Raw genomic sequence first — 14,568 nt, 5'->3', positions numbered from 1 at the left:
TTTACCTTTTATAAGAACTAGGAGCAGGAGGAGGCCATCTGGTCCCTCGAGCCTGCTCCGCAATTCAGTAAGATCACGTTTGATCTTTTTGTGGACTCAGCTCCACTTACCCGCCCGCTCACCATAACCCTTAATTCTTTACTGTTCAAACATCTATCTAACCTTGCTTTAAAAACATTCAATAAGGTAGCCTCAACTGCTTCACTGGGCAGGGAATTCCACAGATTCACCACTCTTTTGAGTGAAGAAGTTCCTCCTCAACTCAGCCCTAACTCTGCTCCCCCTTACTTTGAGGCCATGCAGCCTAATTCTAGTTTCACCTGCCAATGGAAACAATCTCCCTGCTTCTATCGTATCTATTCCCTTCATAATCTCATATGTTTCTATTAGATCCCCCCTCATTCTTCTGAATTCCAACTTTTCATGATTCATGCACAAGGACATCCAGGTCCCTCTGCACAGAAGCACACTGCAGTTTTTTACCATTTAAGTAACAGTCCATTTTGTTGTTATTCCTACCAAAATGGTTGATCTCACATTTGCAACATTGTACTCCATCTGCCAGGCTCTTTCCCACTCACTTAGACTACCTGTATCGCTTTGCAAAGGACCATAAGACCATAAGACATAGGAGCAGAATTAGGCTACTCAGCTCATCGAGACTGCTCCGCCTTTCAATCATGGCTGATATTTTCCTTGTTCTCATTCTCCTGCCTTTTCTCCATAACCCCTGATCCTTTTATTAATCAAGAACCTATCTATCTCTGTCTTAAAGACACTCAATGATCTGACCTCCCAAGCCTTCTGCTACAAAGAGTTCCACAGATTCACCACTCTCTGGCTAAAGAAATTTCTGCTCACCTCTGTTTTTAAAGGATTGTCCCTTTAGCCTGAAGTTGTGCCCTCTGGTTCTAGTTTTTCCTACTAGTGGAAACATGGAAACATCCTCTCCGTGTTCACTCTATCCAGGTCTTGCAGTATCCTGTGAGTTTCAATAAGATCGCCCCCCTCATCCTTCTAAATTCTAACCCGAGTCCACACCCAGAGTCCTCAACCGTTCCTCTTCTTCTGAAACCTGCAGACTTTCAATGTCCTCTGCACACTTTGCTCTGGCGCTCATCTTAGGGTCATCGGCAAATTTTGACACTCTACACTTGGTCTCCAACTCCAAATCTTCTATGTAAATCTTAAACAATTGCGGTCCCAACACTGATACCTGAGACACATCACTTGTCACTTATCTTGGGTAGGATGGGATATTGGGCGTTAAACGAGGGGCACATCTGCCTGTTCATACAAAGGATTGCAAAGCTGTGAAGAGACACAGCCATGCACTTCTAGTGTCCTGAGAAATGTCTTGGGTTCTCTTTCACCAACTTCGCGATCATGGAATAACAGGTCATCAACCACACAGATCTTTCTGAGAACTTGCCGTTCACAATTCAATTGGTCTCTTTCCTGATGTAACAACAGGAACTACACCTCTAAAAATAATTTATTAACAGTGAATTGCTCTGGGACACTCTGAAGGTGAGAAAACTGTTAATATTGATTCTGGCTGTTTCCTTTCACGTAGTGGGATTTGAAAGAATTAATCTTGAGCGTTACTTTAAGTTCAACCTAAACCACAGGGCGAGGAGACACAAACTGAGAAAAATGCGAGTTCAGGATTGATGTTGGGAAGCATTTCTCCGAGTGTCCCAAAGCAATTCGCAGTTAATAAATTACACTTAAGGTACAATGTAAGCAAATAGAGCAATTGAGTTGTGCACAGCAAGACCCCATAAACCACAAAATACTAAATGGCAAGTTATTCAGTTTTGGCTGCACAAGTGCTAAACTCATTTAAAACAGTTGGGAGAAAACTTTTGGATCTTATAATTTTCAATTAACTCCATCTATACTTTCCATTGCCTCGGTAAAGCAGCAGAACATATTCTCTTCCACTTTTCTTCCGTTGGGAAAAAGGTACAAAAGTCTGAAGTCACATACCAACTGATTCAAGAATAGCTTCTTCTCTGCTGCCATCAGAATTTTAAATGGACCTACCTTATATTAAGTTGATCTTTCTCTACAATCTAGCTATGACTGTTGCACTACATTCTGCACCATCTCCTTTCTTTCTCTATGAACGTAGCCATGGGTTGGAGATGCCAGTGTTGGACTGGGGCAGGCACAATCAGAAGTCTCACAACACCAGGTTAAAATCCTACAGGTTTATTTGGAATCACGAGTGTTTAGAACGCTGCTCCGTCATCAGGTGAGTACGGATACTACTGCGGTCATTCACTTGATGAAGGAGCAGCACTCCGAAAGCTCGTGATTCCAAATAAACCTGTTGGACCTTAATCTAGTGTTGTGAGACTTCTTAACTGTTACATTTCTGTATTTAGCTTTTATTTATATTTGCAAAAGTTTATTTCAAATAAACATGCTTAATGGGATTATTATCGTTCTTTTTTCACAGAAGCCTACAATTTTGCTTCACCGCATGTTACAGTCACTCCATCTACAGGTGTGGTAAATCCATCCATACCAATATCCTGTCATGGGCTGCAGACGTCAAGTCCAGTGCCTTCTTTGTTGCCATCAGCAAATCAGATGATGGGATATGGGGCAAACATTGACAGTGGAGTTCCTAACTACTACTTGACTCCAAACATAAGACCAAATGGTGCTCCAACTCTTGAGAGTCCACGAATAGAAATTACTCCTTATCCAGGAATACATATTGGCCATAATCAGTTTACTGGTGAAACAGAGCTAGATGGACTTGAGAATGGTTCTGGTTGCAAGCGCTCCAATTCACTGGTTACCCTGACTCTACCAAATGCAGATGTGTACCGAGATCCTTCGTGCTTGAGCCCAGCAAGCAGTCTTTCTTCTCGAAGTTGCCACTCTGAAGCATCTGAATCCAGTTACTCCATTCCATATGATACCTCTCCCCTCACCTCACCCTGGCAGTCGCCATGTGTCTCCCCCAAGGGCACTGCCCACGAGGAAGGATTCCCTCGCGGGCAAGCCGCGTGCACCCTTTGGAACTCACCGAGGCATTCACCCGGCACTTCACCCAGAACGAGTATCACTGAGGAGAACTGGCTGAGCCCACGGCCAACCTCGAGGCCATCGTCGAGGCCACCGTCTCCTTGTGGTAAAAGAAGGCATTCATTCAATGGCGGATACTACCGCCAACCATCCTATTCACCTCACCATTCTCGCACCCCCTCGCCGCAAGCATCCCCTCGGGTAAGCGTGACTGAGGAAACATGGTCGGGGAGCGGAAACCAGTACAATTCTGCAATTCTTGCAGCCATCACAGCACTCACCACTGACACTTGTATGGATATCAATGACAGTATTCCTGTCAAATCCCCAAGAAGAACTATACAAGACCAAAACCCTTCTATGTCCCTCAAGCCTGAACCAGGGAATGATGAACAAAGTGCTATTTCGCCATCTGGAGACCCGTTGCAAGAAGAATTTCCTGCATCTCGCCTTCTTATTAAAAAAGAAACTTTCTGTGAACAGTATTTATCAGTACCTCAGCATCCATACCCATGGGCTAAACCGAAATCTGTGTCATCACCATCTTCATCATCATCCTTTGCCAGGTATGGAAGGTAGAAATCTATGATTCTTTACTCCCAGACCATGCTAAACCTGTAGCTAGCTTTACACAAATAATATTGAAAAGTGCAGACTTTCATAAGGAGGGAAACTTGCATATATATATATATATATATATAGAGGCTTTTGCAACCTCTGACTGTCCCAAAGTAAGTTTTCAGTTTATTTATTAGTGTCACAAACAGGCTTACATTAACACCGCAATGAAGTTACTGCAAAAATCTCCACATTCTGGTGCCTGTTTGGGTATACTGAGGGAGAATTTTAATGGCCAATTTACTTAACCAGACTGTGGGAGGAAACCAGAGCACCAGGAGGAAACCCATGCAGACACAGGGAGAAAGTGCAGACTCTGCACAGACATTGAACCTACAGCTCTAGCACTGTGAGTCAGCAGTTCTTGCCACTGTGCTACTCCTTCATAGTACTGAAGTTTATACAAATGATGTATAGCTGAAAATGGTTCTGTCCACCTCTAATGTAGGCTTTTGTATGCAGTCAACCACACATTCATTACTATTTATTGCACATACACTTGCCAAGAACTTTTTATTGGCTTTGCACTGGGATTTGGAAAATTAGATAACTATTCTGGCATGGCACCCATTGCAGGTGATCTGGGACCTATGTGAATAGTGGCAAGCAACAGTGAATGTCCTTAACCAATCTTTACTGAGCCACGCAGAGTTTAAACCAGGAAATATCAATGAGAATGCTTAATTCAATGACAAACCGTGCACAGAAAACAAAATAGAGTATGAAAATGGGATGAAAAGAGAGTGATAAGTTTTTTTTTAAATTGTTCAAATGTTAAAGTTTCTAAAATCTCCAGCAATAATTACAGTCTGAGTGAATGAGACCTCACACTTCTCGAAGTAGTTTTTCACTATCAGAGAGGTTATTTGAAAGTAATCAAGGCTCAGAACATTGTTGAAAATTCACTCGCACTGGAATGGGCCCTCACCTTTTCCGGTACATTTAGAGTACATCTATCCCATAAATCAGCAACGTCTGGCCATTTCATGTGTTTCAACAGCGAGCTTCTGAGCAGGATATCTGTGTCACACATCTTTGGGAAGAGCAGGGCAACTTGGAGAGCAACTTAATGATTAGCCTGACCATATCGTTTACCACAAAATCCAGATCATTAATGACTGCTTCCCGGTCATTGAGGACTTCTTTGAAATATTGAACATTATATTTTGTAAATAATTTTGTCATTCAGTGAGGCGAAGTTCTCCTATTTCCTGTTTAATTCTGAGAAGCGCCTTGAAATCCTTTTAATTACAAAGAAAAATATTGAGTAACATTTTGATGAAGGAATTAATCCCGCATTGAACATCCCTACATCCCTTCACTCTTCTCCCTTATGCTTGCTAAGATATAAGTGATGTAACTGTCTTTGCTGCGGGCAGCACGGTGGCACAGCGGGTAGCACTGCTGCCTTACGGGACCTGGGTTCAATTCCCAACTTGGGTCACTGTCCAAGTGGAGTTTGTAAGTTCTCCTCATGTTTGCGTGGGTTTCCTCTGGGTACTCTGGTTTCCTCCCACAGTCCAAAGATGTGCTGGTTAGCTGCATTGGCCACGCTAAATTCTCCCGGAATGTTGCGACTAGGGGATTGTCACAGTAACTTATTTGCAGTGTTAACGTAAACCTACTTATGGCACTAATAAATAAGCTAATACAAAAATCATTTCTGTTTTGTAAGATCTGCCTTCACCATGCAAATAAGCACATCTGTGTGATGATACGTAATCTGGGACAGTCATTAATAATAAATGAATGAAAATTAACCAAAAGATCACTGAACTGTGGAGAATGAATACGAAAATGATCTCCCACCACCTAATTATTTGTGGTTAACATTGGAACTGACAGTTCTCAAATGATCAATGTTTCTCATTTGTTAAGAGTCTTGTGTTTCCTGGGAAATGTTTAAGTTTCATTTATAAATTGATAGGTTGGAGGACAAATTCATTTCCCCTTTCTCTGTCAAAATTAAGGATGATAAATGTTTAAAAAATGCAAACACTTTGGTTATTGATATGCAGAGGTTTAATTTATAACACCTTTTTTGCATTTAATTCACTTGGCTTATGGAAATATTTTAGTCCATTGTGATTTGCTATCAAATAGGAAATGAAAATAATATTTGGTAGAAGGCGCCTGATATCTTCTCAAATTCTTAAAAGTTTGTTCATGGGATGTGGACATCGTTGGCTGGGCCAGCATTTATTGCCCATCTCTGAGGGCATTTAATATTCAACCACATTGCAGTAGGTCTGGAGTCACATGTAGGCCAGACCGGGTAAGGATGGCAGACCTCCTTACCTAAAAGACATACGTGAATTAGATGGGTTTTTGCAACAATCGATAATGGTTTTGTTGTCATCATTAGACTTTTAACTCCAGCTTTTCTTTATTGAATTCAAGTTTCACCATTTGTCGTGGTGGGATTCGAACCCAGGTCCCCAGAGCATGAATAAGTTCATAAAATGTAGGAGCAGAATTAGGCCATTTGGCCCATTGAGTCTGCTCCACCATTCAATCATGGCTGATATGCTCCTCATCCCCATTTTCCTGCCTTCTCCCCATAACCCTTCAACCCATTACCAATTAAAAATCTGTCTAACTCCTCCTTAAATTAACTCATTGTCCCAACATCCACCACACTTTGGGGTAGCGAATTCCACAGATTTACAACCCTTTGGGAGAAGTAGTTTCTCCTCAACTCTTTTAAATTTTCTACCCCTTATCCTAAGACTATGACCTCTTGTCCTAGAATGCCCCACAGGAGGAAGCATCCACTTTATGTCTACTTTATCCATACCTTTTATCATTTTATCTACCTCAGTTTGATCTCCCCTCATTACCCTGGGTTTCTGGATTGCTAGTCCAGTGCCAATACTACTATGCCATTGCTTTCCCAGCTGAAAAAGAGTTTTTCAGAACCCTGCAAAGCCAACACAAGTCAAATCGGTTGTAAAAACAGTCACTTTTAAAAGGCAAATCTTTGAAAGCCTGACAGGAATAATTTTCAAATGTTAAAAATGATAAAAATCTGAAACTGTAACAAATTAATTCCGGAATGTACAAAGTGAGGCTTTCATATAATGAGAACTACAACTCACTTTAAATGTTGTCAATATTTTAATAATATAGTAAAAGTCTAGAAATTTATTTATGTTTCAACCAATAAGCCAGTTTCAGTGGGAAATAAGTCTATGCAATCCATGTAGTAAACCAAGACAGGGAGTGTGACTATTGGAGCTCCTCAAATTTGTTATTACTGCCCATTTTGAGGACATTTTGTATGTAATTGTAAACATTGCTCAGTTGTATGAAAAAAGAACAAAGAAAATTACAGCACAGAAACAGGCCCTTTGGCCCTCCAAGCCTGCACCAACCATGCCCGTCTGAACTAAACCCCCCCACCCTTCTGGGGACCATATCCCTCCACTCCCGTCCTATTCATGTATTTGTCCTGACACCCCTTAAAAGTTACTTTTGTATCTATTTCCATTAGCTCCCCCAGCGGCAAATTCCAGGTACCCACCACTCTTTGTGTTTAAAAAAAACTTGCCTTGTACATCTGCTTTAAAACTTGCCCCCTCACACCTTAAACCTGTGCCCCCTGGGAATTGACTCTTCCACCCTGGGAAAAAGCTTCTGACTATCCACTCTGTCCACGCCCCTCATAATCTTGTAGACTTCTATGAGGTCGCCCCTCAACCTCCATCATTCTAGTGAGAACAAACTAAGTTTCTCCAACCTCTCCTCATAGCTAATGCCCTCCATGTCAGGCAACATCCTGATAAATCTTTTCTGTACCCTCTCCAAAGCCTCCACATGCTACTGGTGGTGTAGTGACCAGAATTGAGCACTATGTTCCAAGTGCGGCCTAACTAATGTTCTATAAAGCTGCAACATGATTTTCCAATTTTTAAACTCAGTACCCCGGCCAATGAAGGCAAGCATGCTGTATGCTTTCTTGACTACCTTCTCCACCTGCATTGCCACTTTCAGTGACCTGTGTACCTGTACACCCAGATCCCTTTGTTTATCAATACTCTAAGGGTTCTGCCATTTACTGTATATTTCCTATCTGTATTGGACCTTCCAAAATGCATTACCTCACATTTGTATAGAACTGATTAATTTCTCACATGTAGCCTTTGAGTAATTTGAGGCTTTTCAGTCCAGTAATGAAACAGGTTACTTTACAGAATCCCAGATTATCGTGGTGCAAAAGGGGACTATCGTGTCTGCACTGGCTCTCCAAACGAGCGTCATGACTTAGTCTCCTTCCCTTGCCTTTCCCCCATATCCCTGCACATTGTTTCTATTCAAGTAATCATTGAATGCCCTCTTGAATACCTCAGCTGAAACCTGCCTCCAACCTACTTTTTTTTATTAATTTGTGGGACACAGACATCGCTGGCTGGCCAGTATTTATTGCCCATCCCTAGTTGGGAGACAGTTGAGAGTCAACTACATTGCTGTGACTCTGGAGTTACATGTAGGCCAGACCAGGTAAGGATGGCTGATTCCCTTCCTGAAAGGACATTAGTGAACCAGATGAAATGTATTACAATTGACAACAGGTTCGTGGTCATCAGTAGATTCTTAATTTCAGATATTTTTAATTGAATTCAAAGTCCACCAACTTCCATGGCAGTGATTTGAACCCGATTCCCAAAACATTAGTTGAGTTTCTGCATTAATAGTCTAGTGATAATACCACCAGGCCATCACCTCCCCCTTCCAATCAGTGAGTTCCGGACCTGAACACTCATAGTCAGAAAAAGATTTTCCGCACTTCAGGCATGCACCCATTCACTCGGATACAGATAAGAGATTGTTAAGATGCACAAGATCAGATATAAGGATGCCTACTCATTTATCCAAAACTTGGTTACACTTATCAGATGATCTGAAATGACTGAAGCAGTACGATTGCAGTAGAAAGTAATTTTGGATTTTGTGTCAGTGCTAATCACATTTGTCAAAGAGAGTCACTTTAAGAGTTTCTTCTGAAAAGATATCAGCATTATGGAAAATGCAGGAAAGGGAAACTGAAATGTGCAAGATAATATAGACTCTGTAGAACCTGATTTCTCAACATGAGAGTGCACAGCAAATAGTATTAAAATTAAACCAAGGAAGAGAAAAAAGAGTTTTGAAATGAGACTATCCCACAGATGAACTGAGGGAGAGCTAAATGAAAGTTTTGAATTTTAAGATGGACTATCAAGATATCAAGTTCTGATTCATCATGGACCTGGTGAAATTGTTCCCACATACCACCCCCCATTTCCCCCCGCCCCCTTGCCCCCAGCAGCAGAGACAGAGGCTGGAATTTTCCTGTCTCTCACGCCCCACTACTGCTTTCAGTGAGAATGGAGAATTTGGTGCTCAGCCAAATCTTCATTCACAGCAGTGGGACTGGAGAATCCTATCTGCCAGAGAGTTCCAGCCTGAATCTTACATTATAAAGTAGTGCAGTAAACCTACTAAGATGATTGAAACCCTTTAAAGCTGTTAAAACTGATGATTACTTTTTTTTTGTTTTACTGGGGTATAAATTACTGAAAATTTAATAGAGATAACATCCTGAGCAAATATGGCACAGCGTAACACGTGACAGCTATCTTGGGCTGCATTTTACATTCCCACATTGGTGTCTTAAAAGGTGGTTTGAGATGTAAATCCAACAGATAGCTTTCCCTACCAGTCTGCCCTGACCTGAATAAGATTTGTCGGGGGCAGGGTAGGCCTTAGGTGGCCCATTAAGGGCTTCATCCTGCCCCAATGGTATTTTACCTGCAACAGGGAAAGCCCAGGAGTTTTAGCTGCATACGCCAGTGATTTAGAATTATAGAATCCCTACAGTGCAAAAGAGGCCATTCTGTCCATCGAGTTGGCGCCGACCCTCTGAAAGAGCACCCTACCCAGGTCCAAACCCTTGTCCTAATCTCGTAACCCCCTGTATTGATCATGGCCAATCCATCTAATCTGCATATCTTGGACACTAAGGGACAATTTAGCATGGCCAATCCTCCTAACTGCACATCTTTGGGCTGTGGGAGGAAATCCACGCAGACATGGGGAGAACATGCAAACTCCGCAAAGGCAGACACTCACCTGAGGTCAGAATTGAACCCAGGTCCCTGGCATGGTGAGACAGCAGTGCTAATCACTGTGCCACCGTGCTACCCCAGTAGCTACAAGCTGATGTAGAGAGATAATTCTCACTTATAGAGAAGAACTGTTGGCATGGAGAGTAGCAGTGTCACATTGATAGCGGCATGATGGCACAGGATCAGCACTGCTGTGTCACAGTGCCAGGGACCCGGGTTCGATTCCAGCCTTGGATCACTGTCTGTGTGGAGTTTGCACATTCTCTCTGCATCGGTGTGGGTTTCCTCCGGGTGCTCTGATTTCCCTCACACTCCAAAGATATGCAGTACAAGTTGATTGGCCATGCTAAATTGCCCCATAGAGTCAGGGGGTAGCAGAGTAAATAGGCGGGGTTATGGGGATAGGGCCTGGGTGAGATTGTGGTTGGTGTAGACTCGATGGATCAAATGGCCTCCTTCTGCATTGTATGATTCTATGGTTCTAAGTAGAAAGTGCAATAACATATAGTAAGTTATTTTGGGGTGGTTGAAGCAGATTGGCAAGATCACTAATTGTAATGTATTTCCTGTCTACAGCCCTTCTTTGCCTGCCCTTGACTGGCAGTTGCCATTCCATTCAGGACCGTATGAGCTTGAGATTGAGGTGCAGCCAAAATCACACCATCGAGCACATTACGAGACAGAAGGCAGTAGAGGAGCTGTAAAGGCATCTGGTGGGGGACACCCAATTGTGCAGGTTTGAATGCTATATAAATACATCCTTTTTTCTTTCAGGTTGTGAATGATCTCCACTCTGTTAGCTCATGAAACACTTTTTCTTAGTCTAAGAGAATGTGTGAACTACATGTCTATGGTGCATTAACAATTCCATTTTTGGAAGCAATCTGTGTTTTGATCTGAATTCTTCCTGGAGGTGTGGAGTATAAAAATGGGGAAGTCTTACTAAAACTATACAAGGTGCCAATTAAACCACACCTGGAATACTGTGAACCATTTTGATCTCCTTGTCTAAGGAAAGATGTACTGACATTGGAGGCAGTTCAAAGAATGTTCACTAGGTTGATCCAGGGTATGGAGGGATTTTCTTTTGAAGAGAGAAAGTTGTACACATTGAAGTTCAGAAGAATGAGAGGCAACCTTATTGAGATGTATAAGATTCTCAGGGGGCTTAACAGGGTTGATGCTGAGAGGCTGTTTCTCTTTGTGGGAGAGTCTAGAACTAGACGGTATAATCTCGGAGTAAGGGGGTCATGCATTTAAAACAGAGATGAGGAGGATTTCTTCTCTCAGAGGGAAGCGAATCTATGGAATTCCTTACTGCAGAGAGTTGTAGAGTCTGGGTCATTAAGAATGTTTAAGGCTGAGATAGACAGATTTTTAATCAGTAAGGGCATTGAGGGTTATGCAGATAAGGTGGGAAAGTGAAGTTGAGTTGAATGGCAGAGAAAACTTGATGGGCTGAATGGCCTACTTCTGCTCCCACACCTTATGGCCTTATATTGAGATAAGATCATTACTGATCGCCCAAACTCAGTTGACCTGAGAACATGGTAGTGGGCTAGCTGTGTGAATCACTGTCAGTGGTTTTATGCAACCGAGGACTTGTGAGGTCTCTTCAGATGGCAGTTAGGATTCAGTCACAGTGGCATGGGATTGGAGCCACGTATGCGCCAGGAAATAGCAGCAGGTTTCCTTCCCGGAATAAGATATATATCCCTGAGAAAACAGACCTTAGGCAAATAGCACAGCAGAATGAACTGTCAGGATGTTAAAGATGGAATACAAACAGAAAGAGCTGGAAAAACTCAACAGGTCTACCTGTATGACGTTAGAGTTAACGTTTTGAGTCCAATATAACTCTTCTTCAGAACTGAAGAGAGGCAGACATGTGATGGTTTTTTATTTCTGTTAAAAATGGGGAGAGTCAAGTGGAGCAAAAAGGACAAGAATAGATTGGAGGGCAGTGGGGGATGAAATAATAATGATATGATGGGAAAAAAAGACAAAGAAAGTGAGAGTGGTAGTAGTAAAGGAACAGAACATTAATCTAGTATATTAACCCTTGGCACTGTTATTCTGTAACATTATATGCCAAACATGCTATTATTTTCCAATTTTCAAAGAATATGCAATAACAAAATAAAGGTCAGTGCTGCCTGAAAGCAAAATAGCAGAATGCTGCAATGGCAGGATAATGGTCAGTGCTGCCAGAAAGCAAACACATGAGAACAGCTTATAGTCTGGAAGTGGGCGAAAGTTCAAGACGGAGGACAGAGTTAATGGTCTGAAGTTGTTGAACTCAGTGTTGACTCCAGAAGGCTGTAATGTGCCAAAATGGAAGAATGAGGTGCTGTTCCTCCAGCTTGCATTGGGCTTCTCTGGAACATAGCTGCAGGCCGAGGACAGAGATGTGAGCCCAAGAGCAAAGTGGTAGCAAGGAGGAAATCTAGTGAGGGTGGAAGTTGGAGGGACAGGGTGCTGAGTAAATTAACAGCTAAGTATTACTCTTTCTTTAATACTAACCTGTTCAGGGTATAGTCAGGTCCATCCTGAAATATCACATTCAAGTCTGGACACTGCACCTGAGGAAGAGAACTGTATATTGGCCTTAGAGAGGACACAGTGTAGATTCACTGGAATGATACCAGGGATTTTAGGTTTTAGTTATGAGGGCAGTTGAATAAACTTGAACTCTGTTCCCTTGTGTTTTGAAGGCTGAGAGTGATGTTTAAAATGATTCTATAGGATAGATGGTGGTGGCATGTTATAGTTCACTTGGAGAGTCTGAGTTACTGTGGCAGCATGCACACTGCAGTGTTGTACTCTGAATAGTGATGGCAGAGGCTATACCATTCTATCCATCTGCTAGCTGATCAGCAATCTCTCCTGCCCTTATCTCCTGCCATTGGTGTGTGAGAAGCATTTGCAACGTTGATATTTAATCTGTTTGGCCATGTTATGCATGTATGTCCCATGGCCATTAAGTCCTAAGGTGGGACTTCAACCTACAGCTTCTGGCGCAAAGACAGGGACATTATCCACTGCATCACAAGACTTTGATTTGATTTGTTATTGTCAAATGTGTTAGTATATAATGAAAAATATTGTTTCTTTCACGCTACACAGACAAGGCATATTGTTCATAGAGAAGGGAAGGAGAGAGTGCAAAATGTAGTGTTACAGTCATATTTAGGGTGTAAAGACCAACCTAATACAAGATAGGTCCATTTAAAAGTCTGACGGCAGCAGGGAAGAGGCTGTTCTTGCGTCGGTTGGTATGTGACTTTAGACTTTTGTATCTTTCTCCCAATGGAAGAAGGTGAAAGAGAATATGTCTGGGGTGCATGGGGTCCTTGTTTATGCTGGCTGCTTTTCCGTGCGGGAAATGTAGACAGCATCAATGGATGGGAGGCTGGTTGAACTGGGCACATTCATGATCCTTTGTAGTTTCTTGCAACCTTGGGCAGAGCAGGAGCCATACCAAGCTGTGATACAACAAAAAGAATGCTTTCTGTAGTGCAACTGTAAAAGTTGGTGAGAATCATAGCAGACATGCCAAATTTACTCAGCCTTCTGAGAAAAGTCGAGGTATTGGTGGGCTTTCTTAACTATAGTGTTGACCTCCAACAATAGGTTAAATACAGACAAGTTATTTCCTCTGGTCAGGAAACTGAATAGAAAGGGACAGTTCCTAATGTAGCCACCGTGAATCATTACTATGATCAGACTCCTCCTCTACACGCTGAAATGATGGGCACAAATTTCTGAACTGGTATTATTTATTCATTTAGTATCTCAGTTTTCTGTCTTAAAAAAGCAGCGTGTTTTTACTTATGACTTTAAGTGTGAGGTAGAAGTGTATTGGCATCTCTCTCGCTGTGGCTTATCCAGCTCATTTTGCAACTCTTCACTCTGCCCTTCAAAGTAGTTAATTATACATCTTCCTTTACTCATTAGCATACATTTAATACAGGCTGAGCGAAGTATGATTTATACCTTCCTTGTTCATTTAGAAATATTTTCATAAAAGTGCCACATATAAATGAACAAATCATAATGTATTATGTAGAGAACCTCTCCTGCTGTTATGGTTTCATTCCAGGATCTAATATGACATACTTGGTTAAAAAATTGTGTTTACTTGATGTAATATACTGTGCTGCAGTTATTAAGATTTATGAAATTCATAATTTACAGGGGCGGCATGGTGGCACAGTGGTCAGCACTGCTGCCTCACAGTGTCAGGGACCAGGGTTCAATTTCCGGCTCGGGTCACTCTCTGTCTGTGCGAAGTTTGCACATTCTCCCCATGTCTGCATGGGTTTCCTCCAGGTGCTCCGGTTTTCACCCACAATCCAAAGATGTGAAGGTTAGGTTAATTGACCATGCCAAATTGACTCTCATGTCAGGAGGACTAGCAGGGTAAATGGGGTTAATGGGGTTAAGGGACTTGGGTGGGATTGTGCAGACTCGATGGGCCAAATGGCCTCCTTCTGTATTGTAGAACTTTTATGATACAATAAATGTTTGACCGTTTCAGTTTGCATTTAACATTTCTGATGAATGTTCTGTTCAATTTATTCTAGGAGGAGAATTTTAATTTGGATGCATTATAGGCATGTGAAATACAAATATTGCTCTTAAATCATAGAAACCCTACAGTGCAGAAGGAGGCCATTTGGCCCATCGAGCCTCCACTGACAACAATCCCATCCAGTCCCCGTCCCTGTTATCCCACATTATTTACCCCACTCAAATCTCTAACCTATGCATGCCGAGACACCAAGGGGCAATTTAG

General features: G+C 42.0%; 1 protein-coding gene across 2 annotated transcripts in view; it reads left to right on the top strand.

Moving 5' to 3' along the window:
• The window catches only part of nfatc1 (nuclear factor of activated T cells 1), a 292,641-nt gene that overhangs the window by 23,750 nt on the left and 254,323 nt on the right, over positions 1-14,568 (top strand). For both annotated transcript variants that reach the window (XM_080193896.1, XM_080193895.1), the window contains exons 2-3: positions 2,468-3,611; positions 10,347-10,506. In XM_080193896.1, coding sequence (XP_080050022.1) covers positions 2,468-3,611; positions 10,347-10,506 — 1,304 coding nt within the window. The remainder of the gene's footprint in view (positions 1-2,467; positions 3,612-10,346; positions 10,507-14,568) is intronic.

This window comes from Carcharhinus amblyrhynchos, chromosome 8, assembly GCF_965287045.1.
Source record: "Carcharhinus amblyrhynchos chromosome 8, sCarAmb.v2.hapA, whole genome shotgun sequence".
Lineage (NCBI taxonomy): Eukaryota > Metazoa > Chordata > Chondrichthyes > Carcharhiniformes > Carcharhinidae > Carcharhinus > Carcharhinus amblyrhynchos.
This window is presented reverse-complemented; position numbering and strand designations above follow the sequence as displayed.